We start from the raw sequence: 21782 nt of genomic DNA on the forward strand, positions 1-21782 counted from the left end.
TTAGCAGTAGAAACTTCAAACTCAGTGTGAAGGAGGAACCTGAGTGGTCCTACTAATGCCCAAAATTTTGTCTATCCAAATCAATTATTGTCCGAATAGCAGGTCATTCAAATTTGGATCCAAAATTGCCTATTTTTGGCTTATTTTTCGATTAAAAAATACTTTTCCAATTTTCCAGGTAGGTATCAACTGAATCAATCTAATATTTTGTGGGGATGTATCTGGGTACTAACCCATCTCACAGAAAAAATTTAGTCCAAATCCCTGACCCAAGGGTTATCACCCCCTGCATGGTGCTCTTGCGGACACGCTCTTAAACATAAAACAGGGCTTGTCAGGAGGTACGAGTCATTACTCGTGCGCACGCTATACTCGCCTAAAAAGGCATTACACGCGCAAAAATTTCAGGAATTCTTTAATGAAAATTTAAACTATCTAAGGCCGTAGTTATTTATTTACCTGGTTAACTTGGTTCATTTGGAACATTTTTTAATTCAATATATATCTACGATAATGTCGATAATATACAAAACAATACTCTGTTTCCCTTCGTACGTGACAGATGGCGATAATATTACGATTACACAATGTTACTAAGAAAAGAATAAAGTAAATTGGAAGATGTCTATTGATTGGACAATAAAGAATTAATTCCTCGCTTGCAAGTAGAATTTTCATGATTGGTTAATTTAACTAAAAACCAAAGTAGAATTCTTGCGAGAAATTACGAGATATGAAACGTGTTGAATGTCGTTACGAATCTAGTATAATGTCATTTTCTATCCTTTATGATTATATTTTGAATGGTGGTTACGTTTTTAAGTAAATAATAAACAAGGTAGAGAATATAGTTAGAAATGCCGAGAAGTATTTAGATACGATTAACATTAGCTAGTCAGAACAAGGTCCGTTGACTTTGCTGTATGACTACAATGAGTGCTATTAATAGTATCATTGTTTAGCAGTCGACATCGTAGGACGACTGTTACATTCTAAGATTTTCAAACATCAAATACAAAATGACAACGGGCAAGTTTTGTTATAAAGAGGAATATAATCAGACACAACTCTATGTAATGGGGGAAATCTCTGAATAACCGAACCGTTTAACCGTCCAGTTCTAACCGTTTACGGCTATCCGACTAGTCGTAGGAGCACTAGTACATTCAAGGGCCATAATTCAGGAAGTTATTATCTGATATGCCCGAATATCAAAAGGAACCAAGATCTTTGGGTTATAAACATGCATTTCAAGTTTCATCAAAATCAGATCAAAATTGTGACCTCTAGAGGGTCCACAACTTTGATATACCAGATGTTTACACTAACTGTGTATGAGGTGCAGCCATTTTGTCAGGCAGTTTTGGTCCGATTTTCACGAAATTTGAACTCAAATCAAAATTACGGTGCAAAAGTGATATATGTGAACATTTTTTTAAATCGGATAATAATTGTGACATCTAGAGGAACCTCAAGCTAAAAGCGTGATTTTTTGAACAATCTCGGGCCATGATTCAGGAAGTTACTATCTGATATGCGCGAATATCGAAAGGAACCAAGATCTATGGGTTATAATCAAAATCAGAAGAAAATTGTGACCGCTAGAGGGTCCATAACATTGATCTATATATATATTTGTGACTGTCATTTGTCTGTCTGTTCGGCTACATTAGGTCTGTCCCGAGTCTGAAATTTGGGGTATAGGGGTAGCTCGGACCGGGGAGTAACATAGGCCAGGTGGCGTTAGTCTACCACTTCCGGTTTCGGAGTTATGACCCTCGAGCGAAGCCGGGTATCCTGCTCGTATACAATAATTTTACGCTATTTGAGTACGAGGGGCGGCCATTTTGTCTGCCAGTTTTGGGCCGAATTTCACGAAATTCCAACTCAACCATCCTTAGGGTGTAACGGTGATACACTAAAACGTTTTTTTAAATTGGTTAAAAATTATGACCTCTATAGGTTCCACAAGCTAGAAAAGCGATTTTTCGTACAATCAGGACCCATAATTCAGGAAGTTACGGTCTGATATGCGCAAATATCTACAGGAACCGAGATCTTTGAGTTATAAACTTACATTTCAAGTTTCAACAAAATCGGATAAAAATTGTGACCTCTATAGGGCCACAAGCTAAAAATGTGATTTTCCGTACAATCAGAGGCCATAATCCATTAAGTTTCGGTCTGATACATACCAATATCTAAAGCAAGCGAGATCTTTTGGAGATGAACCTATATTTTAAGTTTCATCAAAATTGGATAAGAATTGTGACCTGTAGACGGACGGGAGCAACGACAATATATATAAAAAATATGAAAATGTGGGCGTATAAAAAAGGGGGACATGCTTGCACTCTATAAGGATTGGGAACTGTAATAGGTAGGCACACATATTCCAATCATTGCAATAAATCTATGAAATACAGGAAAATCAGCCAAATCGGGGTAATGGCTGAACATTATGATTTTAAGCATCTTGTTTGACTTACCAAGTATAATGACTGATTTAGTACCATCTCCCGTTTCTTCATCTTGTGTTCTAGCAACTTCTATCATAGATTTAGCTGCTGGATGTTGAACGTTTATCTATAAAGTAATTATCAATATCATAAAGGAATTAACCTTACCAGAAAAAGCAGTAAATACTTTTTTTTTTGGTGGGGGGAGTGGGAGGGATCCTTCTCTTATGACAAAAGACAACTCTTTACTGTTCAAGTCTTTTAGATTTAATGTGGAGGGGCACTGTGTTATAGATAGTTGGACAACCAGGGCTGGGAATGAACAGAGTTTTGAAAATTGATTATTGTAAAGTATTGCATTGCTGTCAAATAGATATAACCGCATCATGTTAATAATCAACATTTTTCATTAATCATTAATTTCTTCAAGACATGTTAATGTCTGTAAAATCCTAACCAAGGCACTACACCTCCAGTACACATTGTATCATATGCCAAATAAGTACTAATTCATTATCTACTGCTATTTGATCTGTACTATAAAACCATTACATGCAAAAGCACAAGTTATCAACTTCTTGTACCTTTTGATATTTTCTTTTTACAAGTAAATAATTACAAGGTTTTTGTCTAACATTTTGAATAATATTACATCAAGATATAAAAAAATTATTATTTAGATTTGTCATGCTTAACAGCAGAGCAAACTCCTCTGAAGTACTAGATAAATGTAGATCTGCAAACAATTTTGAATCTATCTTTTTTTTCTACTTGTGTAGGTTGTAACTTCAATTGACTAAAACTTTACATGTACATCTGAAACAAATACAATTTTCATGTATTTAAATATTTGTTTACCTCTCTAAGTATGGCATTTCCATCATTTGTCATAACAATACCACCCATTGGATCCATCAACATCTACAAGAGAAAAAATAAAACTTTATTAGAACAAACCAACAGTGAGGTCGATGTCCCCAACCTCAATCTCAAATAACCAAGAAGACTCAGTCATCAACATCCCAAAAACTTTGACATATTTTGGATAGACAATCTCTGTGTTATTATTAATCAACAACCAAATACTAGTGGTGCACAATATACCATTATAATCAGATGTATAGCAATTACTGGTACAAACTACATGTACCACCATTGTTTTTGTAGAAATCACAATGTCAAGGTATCAAAAGATTGAAAACAGTTCAAGATTTATGAATGATGCCAGTTGAAACAAAATTTCATAAAGATATCTTGAACGGTTTGGAACCATAGTTGCATGCTGCAGAATAATATACTCAGCCAAATTAAAAACTTGACAACTATTTTAGTGTAATGTTGTGCACAGACGACCTTGACATCAACAGAAAGCAAGAATACGTCTCTCCGAAAGTCCTTGACATTGATAACATTCGTGATGTCACAGTACCCCCAAAAATGAAATTCACAGACTTGGAGAACAATCGGAATAAAGTGTTTAGTAACGGTTGTGGCTTCCTCTAGCGTGTCGTACTGCCACACAACGTCTTCTCATGGATCTCAGAACATTAGTAAACACTACCCGAGGAAGCGTCGCCACTGCTCAGCACAAGCATGTTGAAGGTCCTGCAACGTCAGTGGTGGATTCACTTGCTGACGCATACTTGAGCGTAAAATTCACCTCGCCTGCGGTACACTCGGACCCTGCCATCAGCAAATCTCAAAGTGAATCGAGATTCGTCACTAAAGACAACCAAATTCCACTGAGTAAATCTTATGTGTCTTGTGGCCCACACAAGTCGGTTACGGCGATGAAGAGGTGTCAATATTGGTCCATTATAGCACCTCCGAGCTCGAAGACCAGCAGCCTGCAAGCGATTTCGAACAGTTGGTGCAGTTACCCTTCCACCAAACATCTCTCTACTTGTGGAGGTTGCAGTGACAAATCTTTTTCTAAGATGACGTAATCGTATTGCTTGATCTTCCTGGAGTGACGTCACACGTGACGCTACCGCCCTTGGGCGGTCGGCAATAGTTCCAGTTTGAAGCACTCTCATTCTAAGATTAATTATTGTCTGGCGTGAACAATTAAAGGCTCTTGCAACAGTGACCACAGACTGACCAGCATAGAGCCTACCTATAGCACGTAGACGTTCTACATTTGAAAGGCGCGGCATTTTCTAACAAAGATGAAAATAACAATTTTAATTTGTTTTTCCAGTTCAAGTTACGTGTGCGTGTTCAGTTTAAGCAAACTTGCATCGATTGACCTCACGAGTTTGTGTTTGCACATGTTTTTCAGGTTTTTCATCTTTATATGCTCAAAAGTCACGTGATCCACGTGACTTTACAATTTTATGAAATTAAAGGCTTCTTACTACTTACTATCGTTAGAAACACTTTAAAATTTATTTGACTTACCAGAAAAAAAAAATTGTTGAAATTCATCAGTGTCAGGTTTTTAATTTGGCCGAGTATATTTGCATTGCTAAAAACAATGTCAAATGTGTTGCCAATTATTCAACTGACAATAGGATGATGTGTGTATAAAATTTCATAAATATATGAAATATGCTCCGAAAACAAAACCTTATTGAGGTGAAATTCCCAAATAGCAAAATCGAGGGACAATATTATTTTCACAAGATATGCACCGAGATACTGTGTAACATTATTAATAAGCAGGGTTCGAATCTTATTTCCAATACCAAAAGCAATTTTTTGCTTGTTATTTTTAAAATTAGAAGCAAAAACAAAGTGTAACAAGCAAAAACTTTCAGTAATTCTAGTTGTAAATCTAAAATTAATACAACATTTTTCTGCCTGGTGCCAAATGGAAGTATTGAAACAGAATTTGATTGTTTGGACCTTTGTCCATTTAACCACCACTTGTTCACAAATGTGTATCTTATTGGTTTTTGCGTTTACAAAATGTGGTAATCATCTTAGTTACGGCTGCGTAAACCGTGTGAAATGGCCCGTTCGCCTTCTTAGGGTCAACCCAGTTAAGTATAACATGATTGGTCAATAATATCACATGGTTTCAGTTTTGCATATATTATTTGTCGGGAATGTGACATATTGTTATTTCATTGGTTATGTTACGCGTGGCCGATTATATCTGGTCTCTTTGTTGAGACTCAGAGTTTCTTAAAGGAAAGTGAGTCTATACGCAAAATGGCGTCTTACGTAAAATTTTATCGTAAACATTTTCAACCTTTTCACAAAATTAAGCTAATTTCAAAGCCTGAAGAAGTCAAAAAATGTTATTTAAAATTAAACATACATTATACAAGAGCTAAATCTGCCAATTGCAGGTCTTTCTTTGTGCATGAAATGTTATCTAAATATTATTAATTAGACATTAATTAACTTATCCAGACCATAATCAACTCTTGAGGGCATCGCTAGTCTGCGATATTTACTGGATAAGAACTCGGTCTGCTGCTTCTGATTAAATCAAAGATAGGTTGCCAGGCAACAAAACATATGCCCACAGTAGCTAAATCATCCAAGAGATCGACAAGGGTTGTCGCATATTTATACTTTTGTAGGTAATTAGGGGCATTTAATAGACAATTTCATACAGAGGACATTATAATTTTCGTCGTTTGAGGGTTCACAAGGTTCTAAAGATAGGTTGCCAGCCAACAAAACATACGCCCACAGCAGCTAAATCGTCCAAGCGGTCGACAAGGGTTGTCGCATACTTTTTTTTTTGTAATTAATTAGGGACATTTAATAGACAATTTCATACAAACGACATTATAATTTTTGTAGATTGTGGGTTCACAAGGTTCTAAGAACTAAAACAAGGGTCATAAGTCTGGAAGTAATCTACAGTAATTGTTGAAATTCAACAGGCTTTTTGTTTTACTAATTCAAATAATGCACATAAATTTCATACAGATTGGATGATACCTTTTGTCATTCGAACATTCACAAGGTTCAATAAAGTAAAACAAGGGCCATAACTCTAGAATTGACAGAAATTGCTGACATTCAATAGGCTTCTTCATTGCACTAATTTAAATGATGCATATCAATTTCAAACAGATCGGATGATAACTGTTGTCATTAGAGCGTTCACAAGATTCAACAAAGTGAAACAAGAGACATAACTCGAGATGTAATTAACGGAAATTGTTGAAATTCAATAGGCTTCTTTGTTTTACTAATTTAAAGGATGCATATAAATTTCATACTGATTGGATAATAACTTTTGTCGTTAGAGCATTCACAAGATTGAACAAAGTGAAACAAGGGCCATAACTCTAAGCATAATTAACAGAAATTGCTGAAGATCAATAGGCTTTTTCGTTTCACTAATTTAAATGATGCATATCAATTTCAAACAGATCAGATGATAACTGTTGCCATTAGAGCGTTCACAAGATTCAACAAAGTGAAACAAGGGCCATAACTCTTGATGTAATTAATGGAAATTGCTGAAATTCAATAGGCTTCTTTGTTTTACTAATTTAAATGATGCATATAAATTTCATACAGATCAGTTGATAACTTTTGTCAATAGAGCGTTCACAAGGTGCAACAAAGTGAAACATGGGCCATAACTCCAGAAGAAATTAACGGAAGGCAAGCAAAATCACACAAACCTAACCTGATAATGTGTTGTCAAACAATCACGAAAATTCATTATCAACATCTTATAATCAATTGGTCTGACAATATTAGTCTTTAATTTCCTTAAATAACTTATCTGTTAATAGCTATCAAAATATGTAAATACATGTACATGCATTTAACCTATATGTTCACTACACTATCTCAGGTCTCAGAAAATGGAAACTTTGGTATTAAATGTCAAATATTTCCTGATGATCATAATTAGAATCAAAGTTATCTTGTTCCAATGTCTACATCAATGAAATTGCTCATCGCTGCTTGAACATCAAACTCAGTCAAGAAATTCACCTAATGAACAACTACACCAAGCAACTTTCTCACTCGACTAAAAGCAGAGTTATTATGTTCCCAAGTCCTAACCAATCAAATCGCTTAGCCTATGCAGAACATTTTCATCAAACTTAGTCATGGTAATGATGTAATGGAACTATATAAAGTTTCATCAATATCACTTAATTTGAATGAAAACTATTGTCCAAAGCATCAAATAATGAATTTGCTTATCTCTGCTTAGCATTAGCAGAAAATGATCAACCTAGTCAAGGAATTCACCTACACAAAGATTGAACAGTCTAGCTCAATTGTGTAGCAAATAGTGTGACTGATGGACAGATGAACCCATTTTTAATATCCACTGCTTTCTTGTGTATCCAAAATTTGCTTGTTTGTTTAAAATCAACAAGCAAAATTTCTGATCCCTGCCAATATACAAGTTTCTAAACTCTCTTACCCAGTTAGATTCATAAATATTTTGTAATAAAGTCGCAACAAATCCGAATTGCAGCAGATAAAAATTAGTTTGTTAAATCAGTAGAACAATATCTTACTGATAACAAAATTTGGCCCAAAAATAATTTTCCAGTTGTGAAAAATCAATCAATAAAGTTGAAATATCTGGTATATCATTATTAAAGCAAATATTTTAAATGGGTTGTTTATTATGGCATATATGATTTTAAAATGCAGCCACACCCATCCCTATTAAGCTATCCAACAGAACAAAATTGGTGAGTTACATTTTCAAATATTCAAAATAGATTCTGAGGTTGACATTTCCATGAAACAATTATCATATATCTTAATAAAAACAATCATGTAATATTCTTTAAGCACAGGAAAACAAATCTACATTAGGGAAATATTTGAAAGGATCAATGATGATATATTCATTGCTGAGAGAGAAGGAAAAGATGCATTTATACAAGGTTTTATATTCTAGCTGGAATAAGAAGTAATTTCAGGAAGTCAGAAAACAAGATTCTGTTATATTGGTAACCTTGACCTGTCAAACAGTACACCATTCATACATTCTGCCTGATACATATCGAGAATAGAAGAAACAGAGTTTGTCAAACACCAGCCAATGACCTCAGGATGGAAAAATAACTGCCATTCTTAAGAACAGAAACTTGCTAAAAGGAGATAGCATTGCTAGCCAATTAATACACAGCAACAATCAGCATTTTGATGTGTCATTAACATAAAATTGATAGACAACTCTAAATTTTTGAATACTTTATCCATAGGACTTGCCGAACAATTCCAGCAAATTTAATAATAAAATTTTTGAAACTCAGAGCTAAAAACCATTAAAAGTATTGAATTTTTAAAAGACAATGTTAGACCATATTAATATATCAGGAAGCTATCATAAGATTTGATGTACAGCTTGTAAAAAGTTAAATTTGATTTTGAAAAAAAAAACCAGCGGCAGCCAGGCAGGATATGCCCACATTTTGCAAGAGATGGATAGAGAACAAGCTAAAAACAAACAGGATTTTTTGTACAATCAGGGGCAATAATCCAGAAAGTTATGGTCTGAAATGTGCAAATATCAAAAGGGACTGAGATCTTTGGGATAAAAAGATATGTTTTAAGTTTCATCAGAATTGGATAAAAATTGTGACCTCTAGAGGGTCCACAACCGTTGTGTTGCATACTTTTACACAATTTGAGTACAAAGAGCGGCCATTTTGTGTGGCAGTTTTATTTCGATTTTCCCGAAATTTGAATTCAACCTTCATTATGGTGGAATGGTGAAATATTTAAACAGTTTTAAAAATTGGAAAAAAAAATTGTGACCTCTAGAGAATCCGCAAGCTAAAAATGCAATTTTTCGAACAATCAGGAGCCATAATCCAGAAAGTTACGTTCGGATATACGCGATTATCAAAAGGAAACAAGATCTTACTGTGTAATGGTGATATATTCACGTTTTTTTTTTTAAATCGGATAAAATTTGTGACCTCTACATGGACGGAAAGCTAAAAACGTGATTTTTTGTATATTTAAGGGCCATAATTCAGGAAGTTACGATCCGATGTTCGCGAATATCAAAAGGAACCAAGATCTTTGGGTTATAAACATGCATTTCAAGTTTCATCAAAATCAGATCAAAATAGTGACGTCTAGAGGGTCCACAACTTTGATATACCAGATGTTTACACTAACTGTGTATGAGGTGCGGCCCTTTTGTCAGGCAGTTTTGGTCCGATTTTCACTAAATTTGAACTCAATCAAAATTACGGTGTAACAGTGATATATTTGAACATTTTTTTAAATCGGATAATAATTATGACATCTAGAGGAACCTCCAGCTAAAAGCGTGATTTTTCGTACAATCTGGGGCCATGATTCAGGAAGTTACTATCCGATATGCGTGAATATCGAAAGGAACCAAGATCTATGTGTTATTAACTTACATTTCAAGTTTCATCAAAATCAGAAGAAAATCTAGAGGGTCCACAACATTGATATACCATATTTTTACACTATTTGAGTACGAGGGGCGGCCATTTTGTCTGTCAGTTTTGGTCTTTTTTTTACGAAATTCGAACTCCACCATCGTTAGGGCTAAAGGGTGATATATTCAAACGTTTATATAAATCGGATAAAAATTATGACCGCAATAGGTTCCACAACCTAAAAACGCGATTTTTCGTACAGTCAGTGGCCATAATTCAGGAAGTTACCGTCCGATATCCCGAATATCGAAAGGAACCAAGACCTTTGGGTTATAAACTTATATTTCAAGTTTCAACAAAATCGGATACAAATTGTGACCTCTATACGGTCCACAAGCTAAGAACGTGATTTTCCGTACAATCAGGGGCCATAATCCATGAAGTTACGGTCCGATACATGCCAATATCGAAAGGAACCGAGATCTTAGGGAGATAAACCTATATTTCAAGTTTTGTTGAAATCGGACAGGGGCGACGACAATATACTTCTACATGAAAATGTGGGCGTATAAAAAAGCATAATTATCATTGTACAACTTCTTTAATAAAACATCACATCAAGCTTGAGAGTTTGATATGTAACATTCACTACCCTTTGAATATTATTGGAAATCATTTCTCAATTTTCAGACAAATGTTTGTTTTGTATGTTTGTCTATGCATTTCTTCATATTGGAATCAAATGATGTGACATTACATTCACTCTATATCCGATTTGGCCAACCCCTTCAAACATGGCAAAAATCTATTTTCATACGCCCACCAAAATTTGTATGGTCATATTTAACTATTGCCAGTACTTTTTTCTTCAAATATAGCTAAATATGTCTATCACTTGCAACAAAATATAGTGAAAAATCCCAAGACTCCATAATTATAAAGTCTGTCCCCAGTTATCTGGACTGGTCTTTAAAAATGTTATAACAAAAACTGCCTGTTCTGAAAAGCTTTCTAAATGTGATAGAAAAACCCAAAAATTTATATAGTTAGATTCATTAGAGTATTTTCAGCAAAATATCTGATAGAAAATCAATTTTGATAGAGTGATGACAATTAAACAAATAGCTTTCTATTAATAATTTGATATATTACACATAAAAGACAAAATCAATAATCTTTTTACCAACATCCTTTCTTAAAACATCTTAGTCTACTCCTTCTCTGTCTACACTATTATCAATCAACTATTTAAAATAGTTTTACCTCACAATTACAGATAAATCAAAGACCTTGCGCAACATAAGAAATAATTCAATTTACAAATACGACTGTAGTTATATCACAAAATTTTATTACTTCCACTATCAGTCTAATGTACCGTCCTGAAAACCAATAACGGAAATTGTTGAAATTCAATAGGATTCTTCATCCCATAGCCTTAAACACTGTATAAAGAGATGTGGATTATCTTTGCATCTACTGTGCCAACAACCAGCAGTTGTCAGGCAAGATGCGCCAATATTTTGCAAGAGATGGATAGAGAACAAGCTAAAAACAAAAGCGATTTTTTGTACAATCAGGGGCCATTATCCAGAAAGTTATGTTCTGAAATACGCAAATATCGAATGGGACCGAGATCTTTGGGATATAAAGATATATTTTAAGTTTCATCAAATTCTGATAAAAATTGTGACCTCTAGGGGTTCCAAAACCTTTGTATTACATACTTTGCGTACAAAGAGCGGCCATTTTGTCAGACAGTTCGGTTCGATTTTCCCACTTCATCATGGTGGAATAGTGATATATCTAAACGTTTTTTAAATTCAGATAAAAAATCGTGACCTCTAGAGAATCCACAAACTAAAAAGCACAATATTTCGTATAATCAGGGGCCGTGATCCAGGAAGTTACAGTCTGATATGCGCAAATAGCGAGAATAGGAACTAAGATCTTTGGGACATAAAAATATATTTTAAGTTTCATCAAGATAGGATAACAATTGTGACTTCTAGAGGGTCCACAACCTTGGTATGACATACTTTTACATTATTTGCGTACAAGGAGCCGATTTTGTCAGGCAGTTTTGGTCATTAGGGCGTAACAGCGATATATTCACAAGTTTTTTTTTAAATCAGATGAAAATTGTGACCTCTAGATTGTCAACATGTTTTTTTGTACAATCAGGGGCCATAATCCATGAAGTTATGATCCGATACATGTTAACATCAAGATCTTTGGGAGATGGACCTATATTTCAAGTTTCGTCAAAATCGGATAAAAATTGTGACCTGCAAAGTGTCCACCAAACAAATTGTTGACGGATGGACGGACGGACAGGGGTGACGACAAATTACGTCCACAAGCCATAACAGTGCTTTTAAATTGCATTTTATCATCTGATGGGCACATTGTACTATATGACCATCTATTGTACATGTCAAATGACCTAGATATTAACAAAATGTTAATAACTATAATAGTATTGTAAATGTAAAATTCATTAAAAAATCAATATTTTATTGGAACTGCGAGAATACTTTCTAGGTGAATGCATTTATATATAATTCATACAGAACCGTACAATTTACTATCATTAATATTTATATGGACTAAATAGTGAATATATATGTAGGAAGATTCGGCAGAAAATATAATGCATTAGCCTGATCCATTATTTGCGTACAAGGAGCCGATTTTGTCAGGCAGTTTTGGTCATTAGGGCGTAACAGCGATATATTCACAAGTTTTTTTTAAATCAGATGAAAATTGTGACCTCTAGTTTGTCAACATGTTAAAAACATGTTTTTTTGTACAATCAGGGGCCATAATCCACGAAGTTATGATCCGATACATGCTAATATCGAGAGGAATCGAGATCTTTGGGAGATAAACCTATATTTCAAGTTTCGTCAAAATCGGATAAAAATTGTGACCTGTTTAGTGTCTACCAAACAAATTGTTGACGTATGGAACCAAACAAATTGTTGACGTATGGACGGACGGACAGGGGTGACGACAAATTATGTCCACATGCCATAACAGTGCTTTTAAATTGCATTTTATCATCTGATGGGCACATTGTACTATATGACCATCTATTGTACATATGTCAAATGACCTAGATATTAACAAAATGTTAATAACTATAATAGTATTGTAAATGTAAAATTCATTAAAAAATCAATATTTTATTGGAACTACGAGAATACTTTCTAGGTGAATGCATTTATATATAATTCATACAGAACCGTACAATTTACTATCATTAATATTTACATGGACTAAATAGTGAATATATATGTAGGAAGATTCGGCAGAAAATATAATGCATTAGCCTGATGAAACTAAGTTACACAGCAGTTCGGTCTTGGGTAATAATTTGAAACCATGTTCATAACATTTGAGCAAGATCGACTTTTCAGATTTTCTTAGAATGTAAATGACCCTGTGGACAGATGAATTCAATATCTTATTTCCCATAAAAGACTTTTAAGTTATATCATGGTATCAGTAAATCTTAGTGAATCATTCAGTAGTTAAAAAAGATAGCATCGGTAACACTGCGTTTGACTTAAGTCAATAGAAATATTGACATCATTTTAGTTTTACCCAAACATCACCCTTCAAAAGCAGTGATAGCACCTACATATCTATCATCATCTGTCTACAGTAATCCATTGTGGAATTTGTATTATATTTTGTAGGAAAACCTTTCTGTTGTGAGATAAGTTTATGATAGAAAGTATGGTAGGAGTCTCTATAGGATAAATGTATTGATGTGCTTTGCATAGAATCATGGAATATGCTGTATAGAACAGTAGTCATACTGTATAGATAGAGATAAGAACATCTAGTGTGCTGTGTGGTTTTATCAATCACAAATTGACAATATCAAGATGGAATAAACCATATTTTGTACAATTTGTCTGGATATTTTGACCATTTAAAGTGAGCGTACTACTTGGATTACAGATTTGCATCCACTATTATATAACGATGGGCTGTTTTCCACGTAAATCAGACCTGGCTACGGGTAAGCATTTTCACAACTTATATTGACCCAATATCATTTGTTTGATTTATCAAGATATGCCTACCAGAACACCTTTGAATCGATTCAACAGGTGTCCAATGTACATGTATATGTACTATACTTTCCAGCATGGAGAATGTGCCTTAAAGGCCTGATTGTTCCGATGTTTCATTCCTCAACATTTAATTGTCATATAAGCTTATTATGTACCGTACATATAATAGAGACTTTAAAAGTGGGAGGCAAACCACAGAACCTGCAGAAATCCCAAGAGATTTGAGGGGAGATGACCGATTTTTAACAATGCCAACAGTATTTAGAGTGAGCTACAGGTTGTTTAACTTTTAAATTATATAGGTCAAAGATGTGCCCAAATTTTATTATTCAGTTAGTACATTGTTCTTACTGTAATATGGAATGACTATTCAATACTGTTTATTGATATTTTATACAACTACAGCTGTTAATAAAATCACATCAATATAAATGTATTATAAACAGCTCACCTAAACAGGACAAATGAAAACACATCAATAATAACATAAATAATAAATGGTGGTTGCATGTTGAACTAAGCAAAAGTATTTGCAGTGCAACCAGTGGTTGCCAGGCAAAATACGCCCATATTTTGCAAGAGATGGATAGAGAACAAGCTAAAAACAAAAGTGATTTTTCGCACAATCAGGGGCCATAATCCAGAAAGTTATGGTCTGAAATGAAAGCTATATTTTAAGTTTCATCAATATCAGATAAAAATTGTGACCTCTATAGGGTCCACAACTTTCCTGTTACATACTTTTACACACTTTGCGTACAAAGAGCAGCCATTTTGTCGGGCAGTTCATTTTGATTTTTTCCTTTCATTCAATGTATTACGAACATGCTTAATTTTGTAGGGATGTTATGCTTAATTTTGTAGGGATGTTACTGACATAAAATTGAATGCCGTACGGGAATTAAATATGAAAAATAGCAAGGTTCACCTATTTTTATTACATGTACATACAATCAGGTCAATATATGGAAAATAGTCCCAAAACCCCCAAATAATTGCTACAAAAGCTTTCTCAACTGACTCTGGTAGGGTTTAGTGTACTTTATAACATAGTAAAAGTTTACGAAAGTAGGACCTCCGGAAAAGTGTTTTTTGCAATCATTTTGTAATGACTGAACAGCTCAGTGACATCCAAAGTTGTCTTTATGTGTTCCTTGCCCCCAAAAACCTGGGGATAGACATAAAGATCATCAAATTTGAGTCAATAGTTATGGACTTGCGGTCATTTGGAGGTGTTGGCAGCCATTTTTGACGTAATAGGCCAACATCATTTTTAATGATCTTAATGTGTTCTTTGCCCCCCTAAACCTAGGAATAGACCCCAAGATTATCAAATTGGAGTTGATAGTTACATAGTTATGATCATTAAGACCTTTCAGGATTCGAATATTTTGTGGACATGTGATTTTTAATTGTGGTATGAATTCTTCTGCTTAAATAATGGTAAGAGTTATGTCCCTTTATTTTCGGTAAAATGTCCGACAAGAAATTTTTTTGAAATCCCATCACAGATAAAAACGTAAATTTCCTTGTGGTTGTAAAATATTGACTAACATACCAGATGTTAACTTGTAACACGTTTAACACATCTTTCTACGCGATTTAACAATAAATTGTTCATCGGATAAAACGGAAACATTTTTATACCTGTAAAACAATATGACAATTAATTTATATGATAAGTTATGGTCTACCATGAAATATGGAAATTTGTAACACGTTGAACACCATATCTTTCTACACAACATAACAATAAATTGTTCATCGGATAAAACGGAAACATTTTTATACCAGTAAAACAATATGACAATTAATTTATATGAAAAGTTATGGTCTACCATGAAATACGGAAATTTGTAACACGTTTAACACCATATCTCTCTATACAACCTAACAATAAATTGTTCATTGGATAAAACGGAAACATTTTTTTTATATATAACTGTAAAATAATATACATATCATTTAAAGATACATTATTTAAGATTTAGATAAAAAGCTGACCAGTCTTTCTATCATAGCTCAACCAGCGGCTGCCAGGCAGGATACGTCCACATTTTCGAGAGATGGATAGAAAACAAGCTAAAACGAAAGTGATTTTTCCTACAATCAAGGGCCATATTCAGGAAATTACAATTCGATATGCGCAAATATCGACAGGAACCAAGATCTTTGAGTTATAAACTTACATTTCAAGTTTTTACGTTATTTAAGAACGAAGGGCGGCCATTTTATCAGTCGGTTTTTGGCCATTTTTCACGAAATTCGAACACGGTCGTCCTTAGGGTGTAACAGTGATATAATATTATTTTTTAAATCGGATAAAAAATATGACCTTTCTTTATAGGGTCCACAAGCTAAAAACGTCCTAAGGGTTTAACGGTGATATAATAATAAGGTTTTTTTTAAATCGGATAAAAATTATAACCTCTATTGAGTCCACAAGCCAAAAAACGCGTTTTTACGTACAATCAGGGGCCATAATTCAGGAAGTTATGGTCTGATATGCGCGAATATCGAAAGGATCCAAGATCTTTGGGTCATAAACTTACATTTTAAGTTTCATCAAAATTGTGACCTCTAGAGGGTCCACAACCTTGATATACCATATTTTTACGCTATTTGAGAACGACGGACGGCTATTTTGTCTGTCAGTTTTGGGCTGTTTTCACGAAAATCGTACTCAACCATCCGTAGGGTATAACGGTGATATATTAAAATGTTTTTTTTAAATCGGATAAGAATTATGACCTCTATAGGGTGCACAAGCTAAAAACTCGATTTTTCGTACTATCAGGGGCCATAATTCAGGAAGTTATGGTCCGATATGCACAAATATCGAAAGGAACCGAGATCTTTGGGTTTTAAACTAACATTTCAAGTTTAAACCAAATCGGATAAAAATTGGGACCTCTACAGTGTTCACAAGCTAAAAACGTGATTGTTCGTACAATCAGGGGCCATAATCCATGAAGTTACAGTCCGATACATGCCAATATCGAAAGGAACTGAGATCTTAGGGTGATAAACCTATATTTCAAGTTTCGTTGAAATCGGATAAAAATTGTGACCTCTGGAGTGTTCAAAAACAATTGTGGACGGACGACAGGGGTGACGACAATATATGTCCACATGAAAATGTGGGTGTATAAAAATTGAAATGCACTCAAATTTAAAACAATTTGTAGCGTAAATATAGACCTGCCTGACCTGGATGTTAGAAAGGAATACCAGGGGGCCTTACCTGTTCTCTGCACGCGGTACATGTAAATATGCAGTCATGATAGCCACAGGTGTCAGGTCGTGTTTTGATATTAAATTTAATACGGATATTTTAGAATCTGAATTCTACACCTCAACGGCAAAGTATTCTATTTAGCATGCAAGTTTAGCACCATGATACTTGGAGAAATTTACATGGATAAGGATTATAGAATTGCACAAATCTTAGAATCGCTGAGGGAAAGCAGATTCGCAGACTTTCAAGAACTTTTTGGCATTCCCATAGGTTTCATATTACGATATTCATAAGGAATAACATACGTAAAGAGTGTTTGTGAACCAACATGTATGGATAATGTGTGAGGTGATTGGACTTTGATAATTTAGAGTGACAGGTTAGTTACTGAAGCAACCTGTATAAAGCAAAGCTACCTGTGCAACTAATGTTTTATCCTTTGGTGGAGCCTTTTAATAACCACGTGTTTCATGTTAATATTTTCTTTCCTGTTCTGAATTGGCCTATTTCTAATAAATTCATCAGATACTTTTTTTATATACATATTACAGATATAAAGAACTAAAACATTCTTTTCATAAAGATTCAACACTGGAAATATTGCCATTCCTTAAGAGGTCCATACGGTGCATGATTCACGACTCCCAAGTGCTGTACTTGATGACGAGCAGTAAATTTTACCCGCATGTTATTTTTCTCAAATTGTTTTTGATTTATTATAAAATAGTTTTTGATTTATTATAAATTGATTTGACAGTTGTATTCAACTTTTCTTTATAACTTATACCCTAGTCCGAAACGTCACCTACCCGAATCCGAGATGTCACCTGCCCGAGTCCGAAATGTCGAGGTCATATATTTTTAGAGTCCGAAATGTCGCAAGTCCGAAATGACATGGGAACGAAATGACATGGAATCTTGCTTTACAGGCCTCATCAGGAACAGTTTTTCTGGAATTTATACAAGTCAGCTCTTCGGTAAGAAGATTCGAAAAATAAACATGAAAATCCATTATATTTGTATTCAAGAGAATAAAGAATTTAAAACAAAATTTTGGGATTGTAAAACATTGTAATCTACTGGCCTGAATGGCTTGTGATTTCAAATCTGAAAGTGATTGACCGTTCTGAGCCAAGTTATCACTGTTTGTAGTTTTGACAAGATGTGTGCATTGTGGTAACCACAAAGCCTCGCTTTCCCATTTTTGTCCACCGCCTTTTGAAGAAAGCAGGGGACTATTAAAATGTGTTCATCCGTCCGTCTGTTGTGTTTGGGACACAATAACTCTTTCTAATTGAGCTAGAATGTTCAAACTTGGTGTAGGTGTTTATCAGGTCAATGCCTTGATGGAGTTCGAAGATGAGCATTTTCTGCTTAGGGTAAGCAGAGATTTCAATGGTTTATGCTTTGGGACACGATAACCTTAGTTCTAATTAAGCGAGAGTGATGAAACTTGGTGTATAGTTTCATTACATCAATACCTTGACTAAGTTCGATAATGAGCATTTTCTGCTCAGGGTAAGCAGAGTGATAAGCAATTTGATTGGTCAAGACTTTTGAACACAATAACTCTCTTTCTAATTGAGTTAAAATGTTCACACTTGTTTTAGGTGTTATTAGGAGAAATCCTTGATGGAGTTCGAAGATGAAAATTGTCTGCTTAGGGTAAGCAGAGATAAGCAATTTGATTGGTTGATGCTTTGGAACACGATAACTTTAGTTCTAAGTAAGAGAGAGTGAGGACACTTTGTGTAAAGCTTTATTACATCAGTACCTTGACTAAGTTTGATAAATAACATTTTCTGCTGAGGGTAAGCAGAGCGATAAGCAATTTGATTGGTCGAGAATTTGGAACACAATAACTCTCCTTCTAATTGAGGTAGAATGTTCAAACTTGGTGTAGGCGTTCATTAGGTGAATGCCTTGATGGAGTTTGATGATGAACATTGTCTGCTTATGTTAAGCAGTGGGTATGACACTGCTCCAGGAGGTCGGGGCATGCACCAGAATAAATAGTTGTTGTCTTTACGGTATAAGGAATAATGCAAAGTTCCAAGATGATCCATTCAGAAATGCAGCCTGTAGATGATAAATACAAAAATTGGGTGTGGGTTGAATATGGAACAATATAAATAGGCACCACCCTGTTATTGAAATGGCAACATCAATAGTTGCCGTCCTTAGGGTATAAGGAATAAGTACCGTATAACAAATGCCAAGATAGTCCATTTAGTATTGTGGCCTTCGCCCCTGGGTGTCAGGGCATTCACCAAAATCAATAATTGACGCCCTTAGGCTATGAGCAATACATATGCCAAGTACCAAGTTGATCCATTCAGAATTGTGGCCTGTAAATGATAAACACAAAAATTGGGAGTGGCTCTGCCCCTGGGGGACGGGACATGCAGTTGTCATCCTTAGGGTATAAGGAATAGGTATGCAAAGTTTCAAAAGGATCTGTTAAGAATTGCGGCCTGTAGGCGAAACACAAGACACATAAACATTGGCCGTAAATCTCTGTCCCAGGGGATCGGGCATGCCCAAAAAATAATAAAGGTCAGCCTTAGGGTATAAGGAATAAGTATAAAAAAGTTTTCAAGACGACTGATTAAGCATTGCAAATTGTAAGTGACATACTGACACACAAAAAGAAAATGGGCGTGCCTCTGCCCTGGGGGTTGGGCATTCACAAAAAACTTTAGAGATGTTCCTTAGGATAGAGGGAATAAGTATGCAAAGTTTCAAGGCAATATGTTAAGAAATTTGGTCTGTAGATGACAACCAAATAAATACAAGAAATGAGCGTGGCTGTCACTGGGGGACGGGCATGCACCAAAAACAATAGGGATCATCCTTAGGGTATGAGGAATTCATACAAAATTTTTTCAAGATGATCGATTAAGAATAATTGTGGCCTGTAGGCGATACACAGACACACAAAAAGAAAATGGGCGTGGCTCTGTCCCTGGGGGTTGGGCAAGCACCCAAAACGATAGGGGTGTTCCTTTGGGTACAAAGAATAAATATGCAAAGTTTCAAGATAATACGTTAAGAAATGCGGCCTGTAGACGACAAACAAACAAATACAAGAAATGGCGTGGGTCTGCCCCTGGGGGGTGGGCATGCACCCTAAACGATAGGGATGTTCCTTAGGGTACAAAGAAAAAGTATCCAAAGTTTCAAGATGATCACTTAAAAATTGTGGCCTGTAGGCGACACACAGACATACAAAAAGAAAATGGGCATGGCTCTGCCCCTGGGGGTTGGGCATGCACCCCAAACGATAGGGATGTTCCGTAGGGTACAAAAAATAAGTATGCGAAGTTTCAAGATGATACGTTAAGAAATGCGGTCTGTAGACGACAAACAAATACAAACAATGGGCGTGGCTCTGCCCCTGGGGGTCGGGCATGCACCAAAAACAATAGGGATCATTCTTAGGGTATAAGGAATAAGTATGTAAAGTTTCTAGAGGATCACGTAAGAATTGTGGCCTGTAGGCGACACACACACAGAGGGGCGACGGCAATATACGTCCACATTATGAATGTGGACGTATAAAAAGGACTTTAGCCCCAAATTTGTATTCAGTACTCATGTATATATAAAATGCTTATTTTCTGAACCCTATCGATTACAATCTACAGTTCTTGCTTTTGGACAAGGCTCATTGCTTCTTTTCTAAAAACTTAATTTTCTAAAACTATTTTCATGACCTACACACTTTAATTACAGATTCCACAAAGACTGGGACATATAAATTATCACCCCCAAGTCAAGACTATATCATGTCGCATTAGGTTGGTGTCTTTTGATTTTTTGGGTCTTTTTCCTCGGGTGGGGTGGGGTGGGGTGGGGGCCCATTACAGTTCTTGTAACAGTTCAGCTAAATGAATTTTCATGAAATGGAGCTATGACACTTTTTTTTGACAAAATTAGTTTTGTGTTGGTATCTATAAAGGAGCTAAACCTCAAAGAATTATAATTAAATATTTTCCTCACCTTTAACATAGCTCTTGGTCCCAGACATGTTCGAATCACATCAGCTATAGCCTGAATAGTAAAAATATAATAATTTAATTCTTAAATTAATTTCATTTTGTTTTAGGACGAGTTACCTCCCTTACAATTTGATTATGATAATGTAAAAGACCATCTAGCCAATGATAGGGTGACCCGTGCACTCTACAGAAAGTTGGTCTCGACACGGCTAAATGGGCACGCTTCAGTTGCATGTAACGAACTGATTTCTGACTACCTCGCACTCTCTTTGAGTCGATAAATAGCCATGGCACATGCAATTCTCTACAAATATATCAACTATTACAGCCGTAAAAAATCTATTGTTGATGATTTTGAATAGCAGTAAAATTTAGCTTCTTGGTTACAACAGCAGCTTTAGAAATTACGTTAGTTTTATTTTTTAAATTGCTTTATCATTAGCTGTACCGTTAAGAGCGGCATCTTTTGGTTTTGTACAAATAATAGTTTCATTTTACTTTTACAAGTTTCTTAAAACAATTGTTGAGTTGGCTAAAGTGCTTATTTCTAAATTCAATTTCTTGTTCTAGCTTTCTGTTATGTTTCGTAAAAAAATAGTCTTGATTATCCCGACCTGTCAATCAGACGTAGAATGGTCGATAGACTGGTTAAGCGAGACTAATTTCAAAACAAGGACACGTAACCT

The 21782-nt window shown here is 35.0% G+C and overlaps 1 protein-coding gene across 1 annotated transcript in view; it reads right to left on the reverse strand.

Moving 5' to 3' along the window:
- LOC126817923 (T-complex protein 1 subunit gamma) overlaps window positions 1–21782 on the reverse strand; it is a 55007-nt gene that overhangs the window by 20880 nt on the left and 12345 nt on the right. The window contains exons 3-5 of the mRNA XM_050545096.2: window positions 21098–21148; window positions 3318–3380; window positions 2490–2586 (exon numbers count right to left, since the gene is read on the reverse strand). Of these exons, the coding sequence (XP_050401053.1) occupies window positions 2490–2586; window positions 3318–3380; window positions 21098–21148 (211 nt within the window). The remainder of the gene's footprint in view (window positions 1–2489; window positions 2587–3317; window positions 3381–21097; window positions 21149–21782) is intronic.

This window comes from Patella vulgata, chromosome 4, assembly GCF_932274485.2.
Source record: "Patella vulgata chromosome 4, xgPatVulg1.2, whole genome shotgun sequence".
NCBI classification, from domain to species: Eukaryota; Metazoa; Mollusca; class Gastropoda; family Patellidae; genus Patella; species Patella vulgata.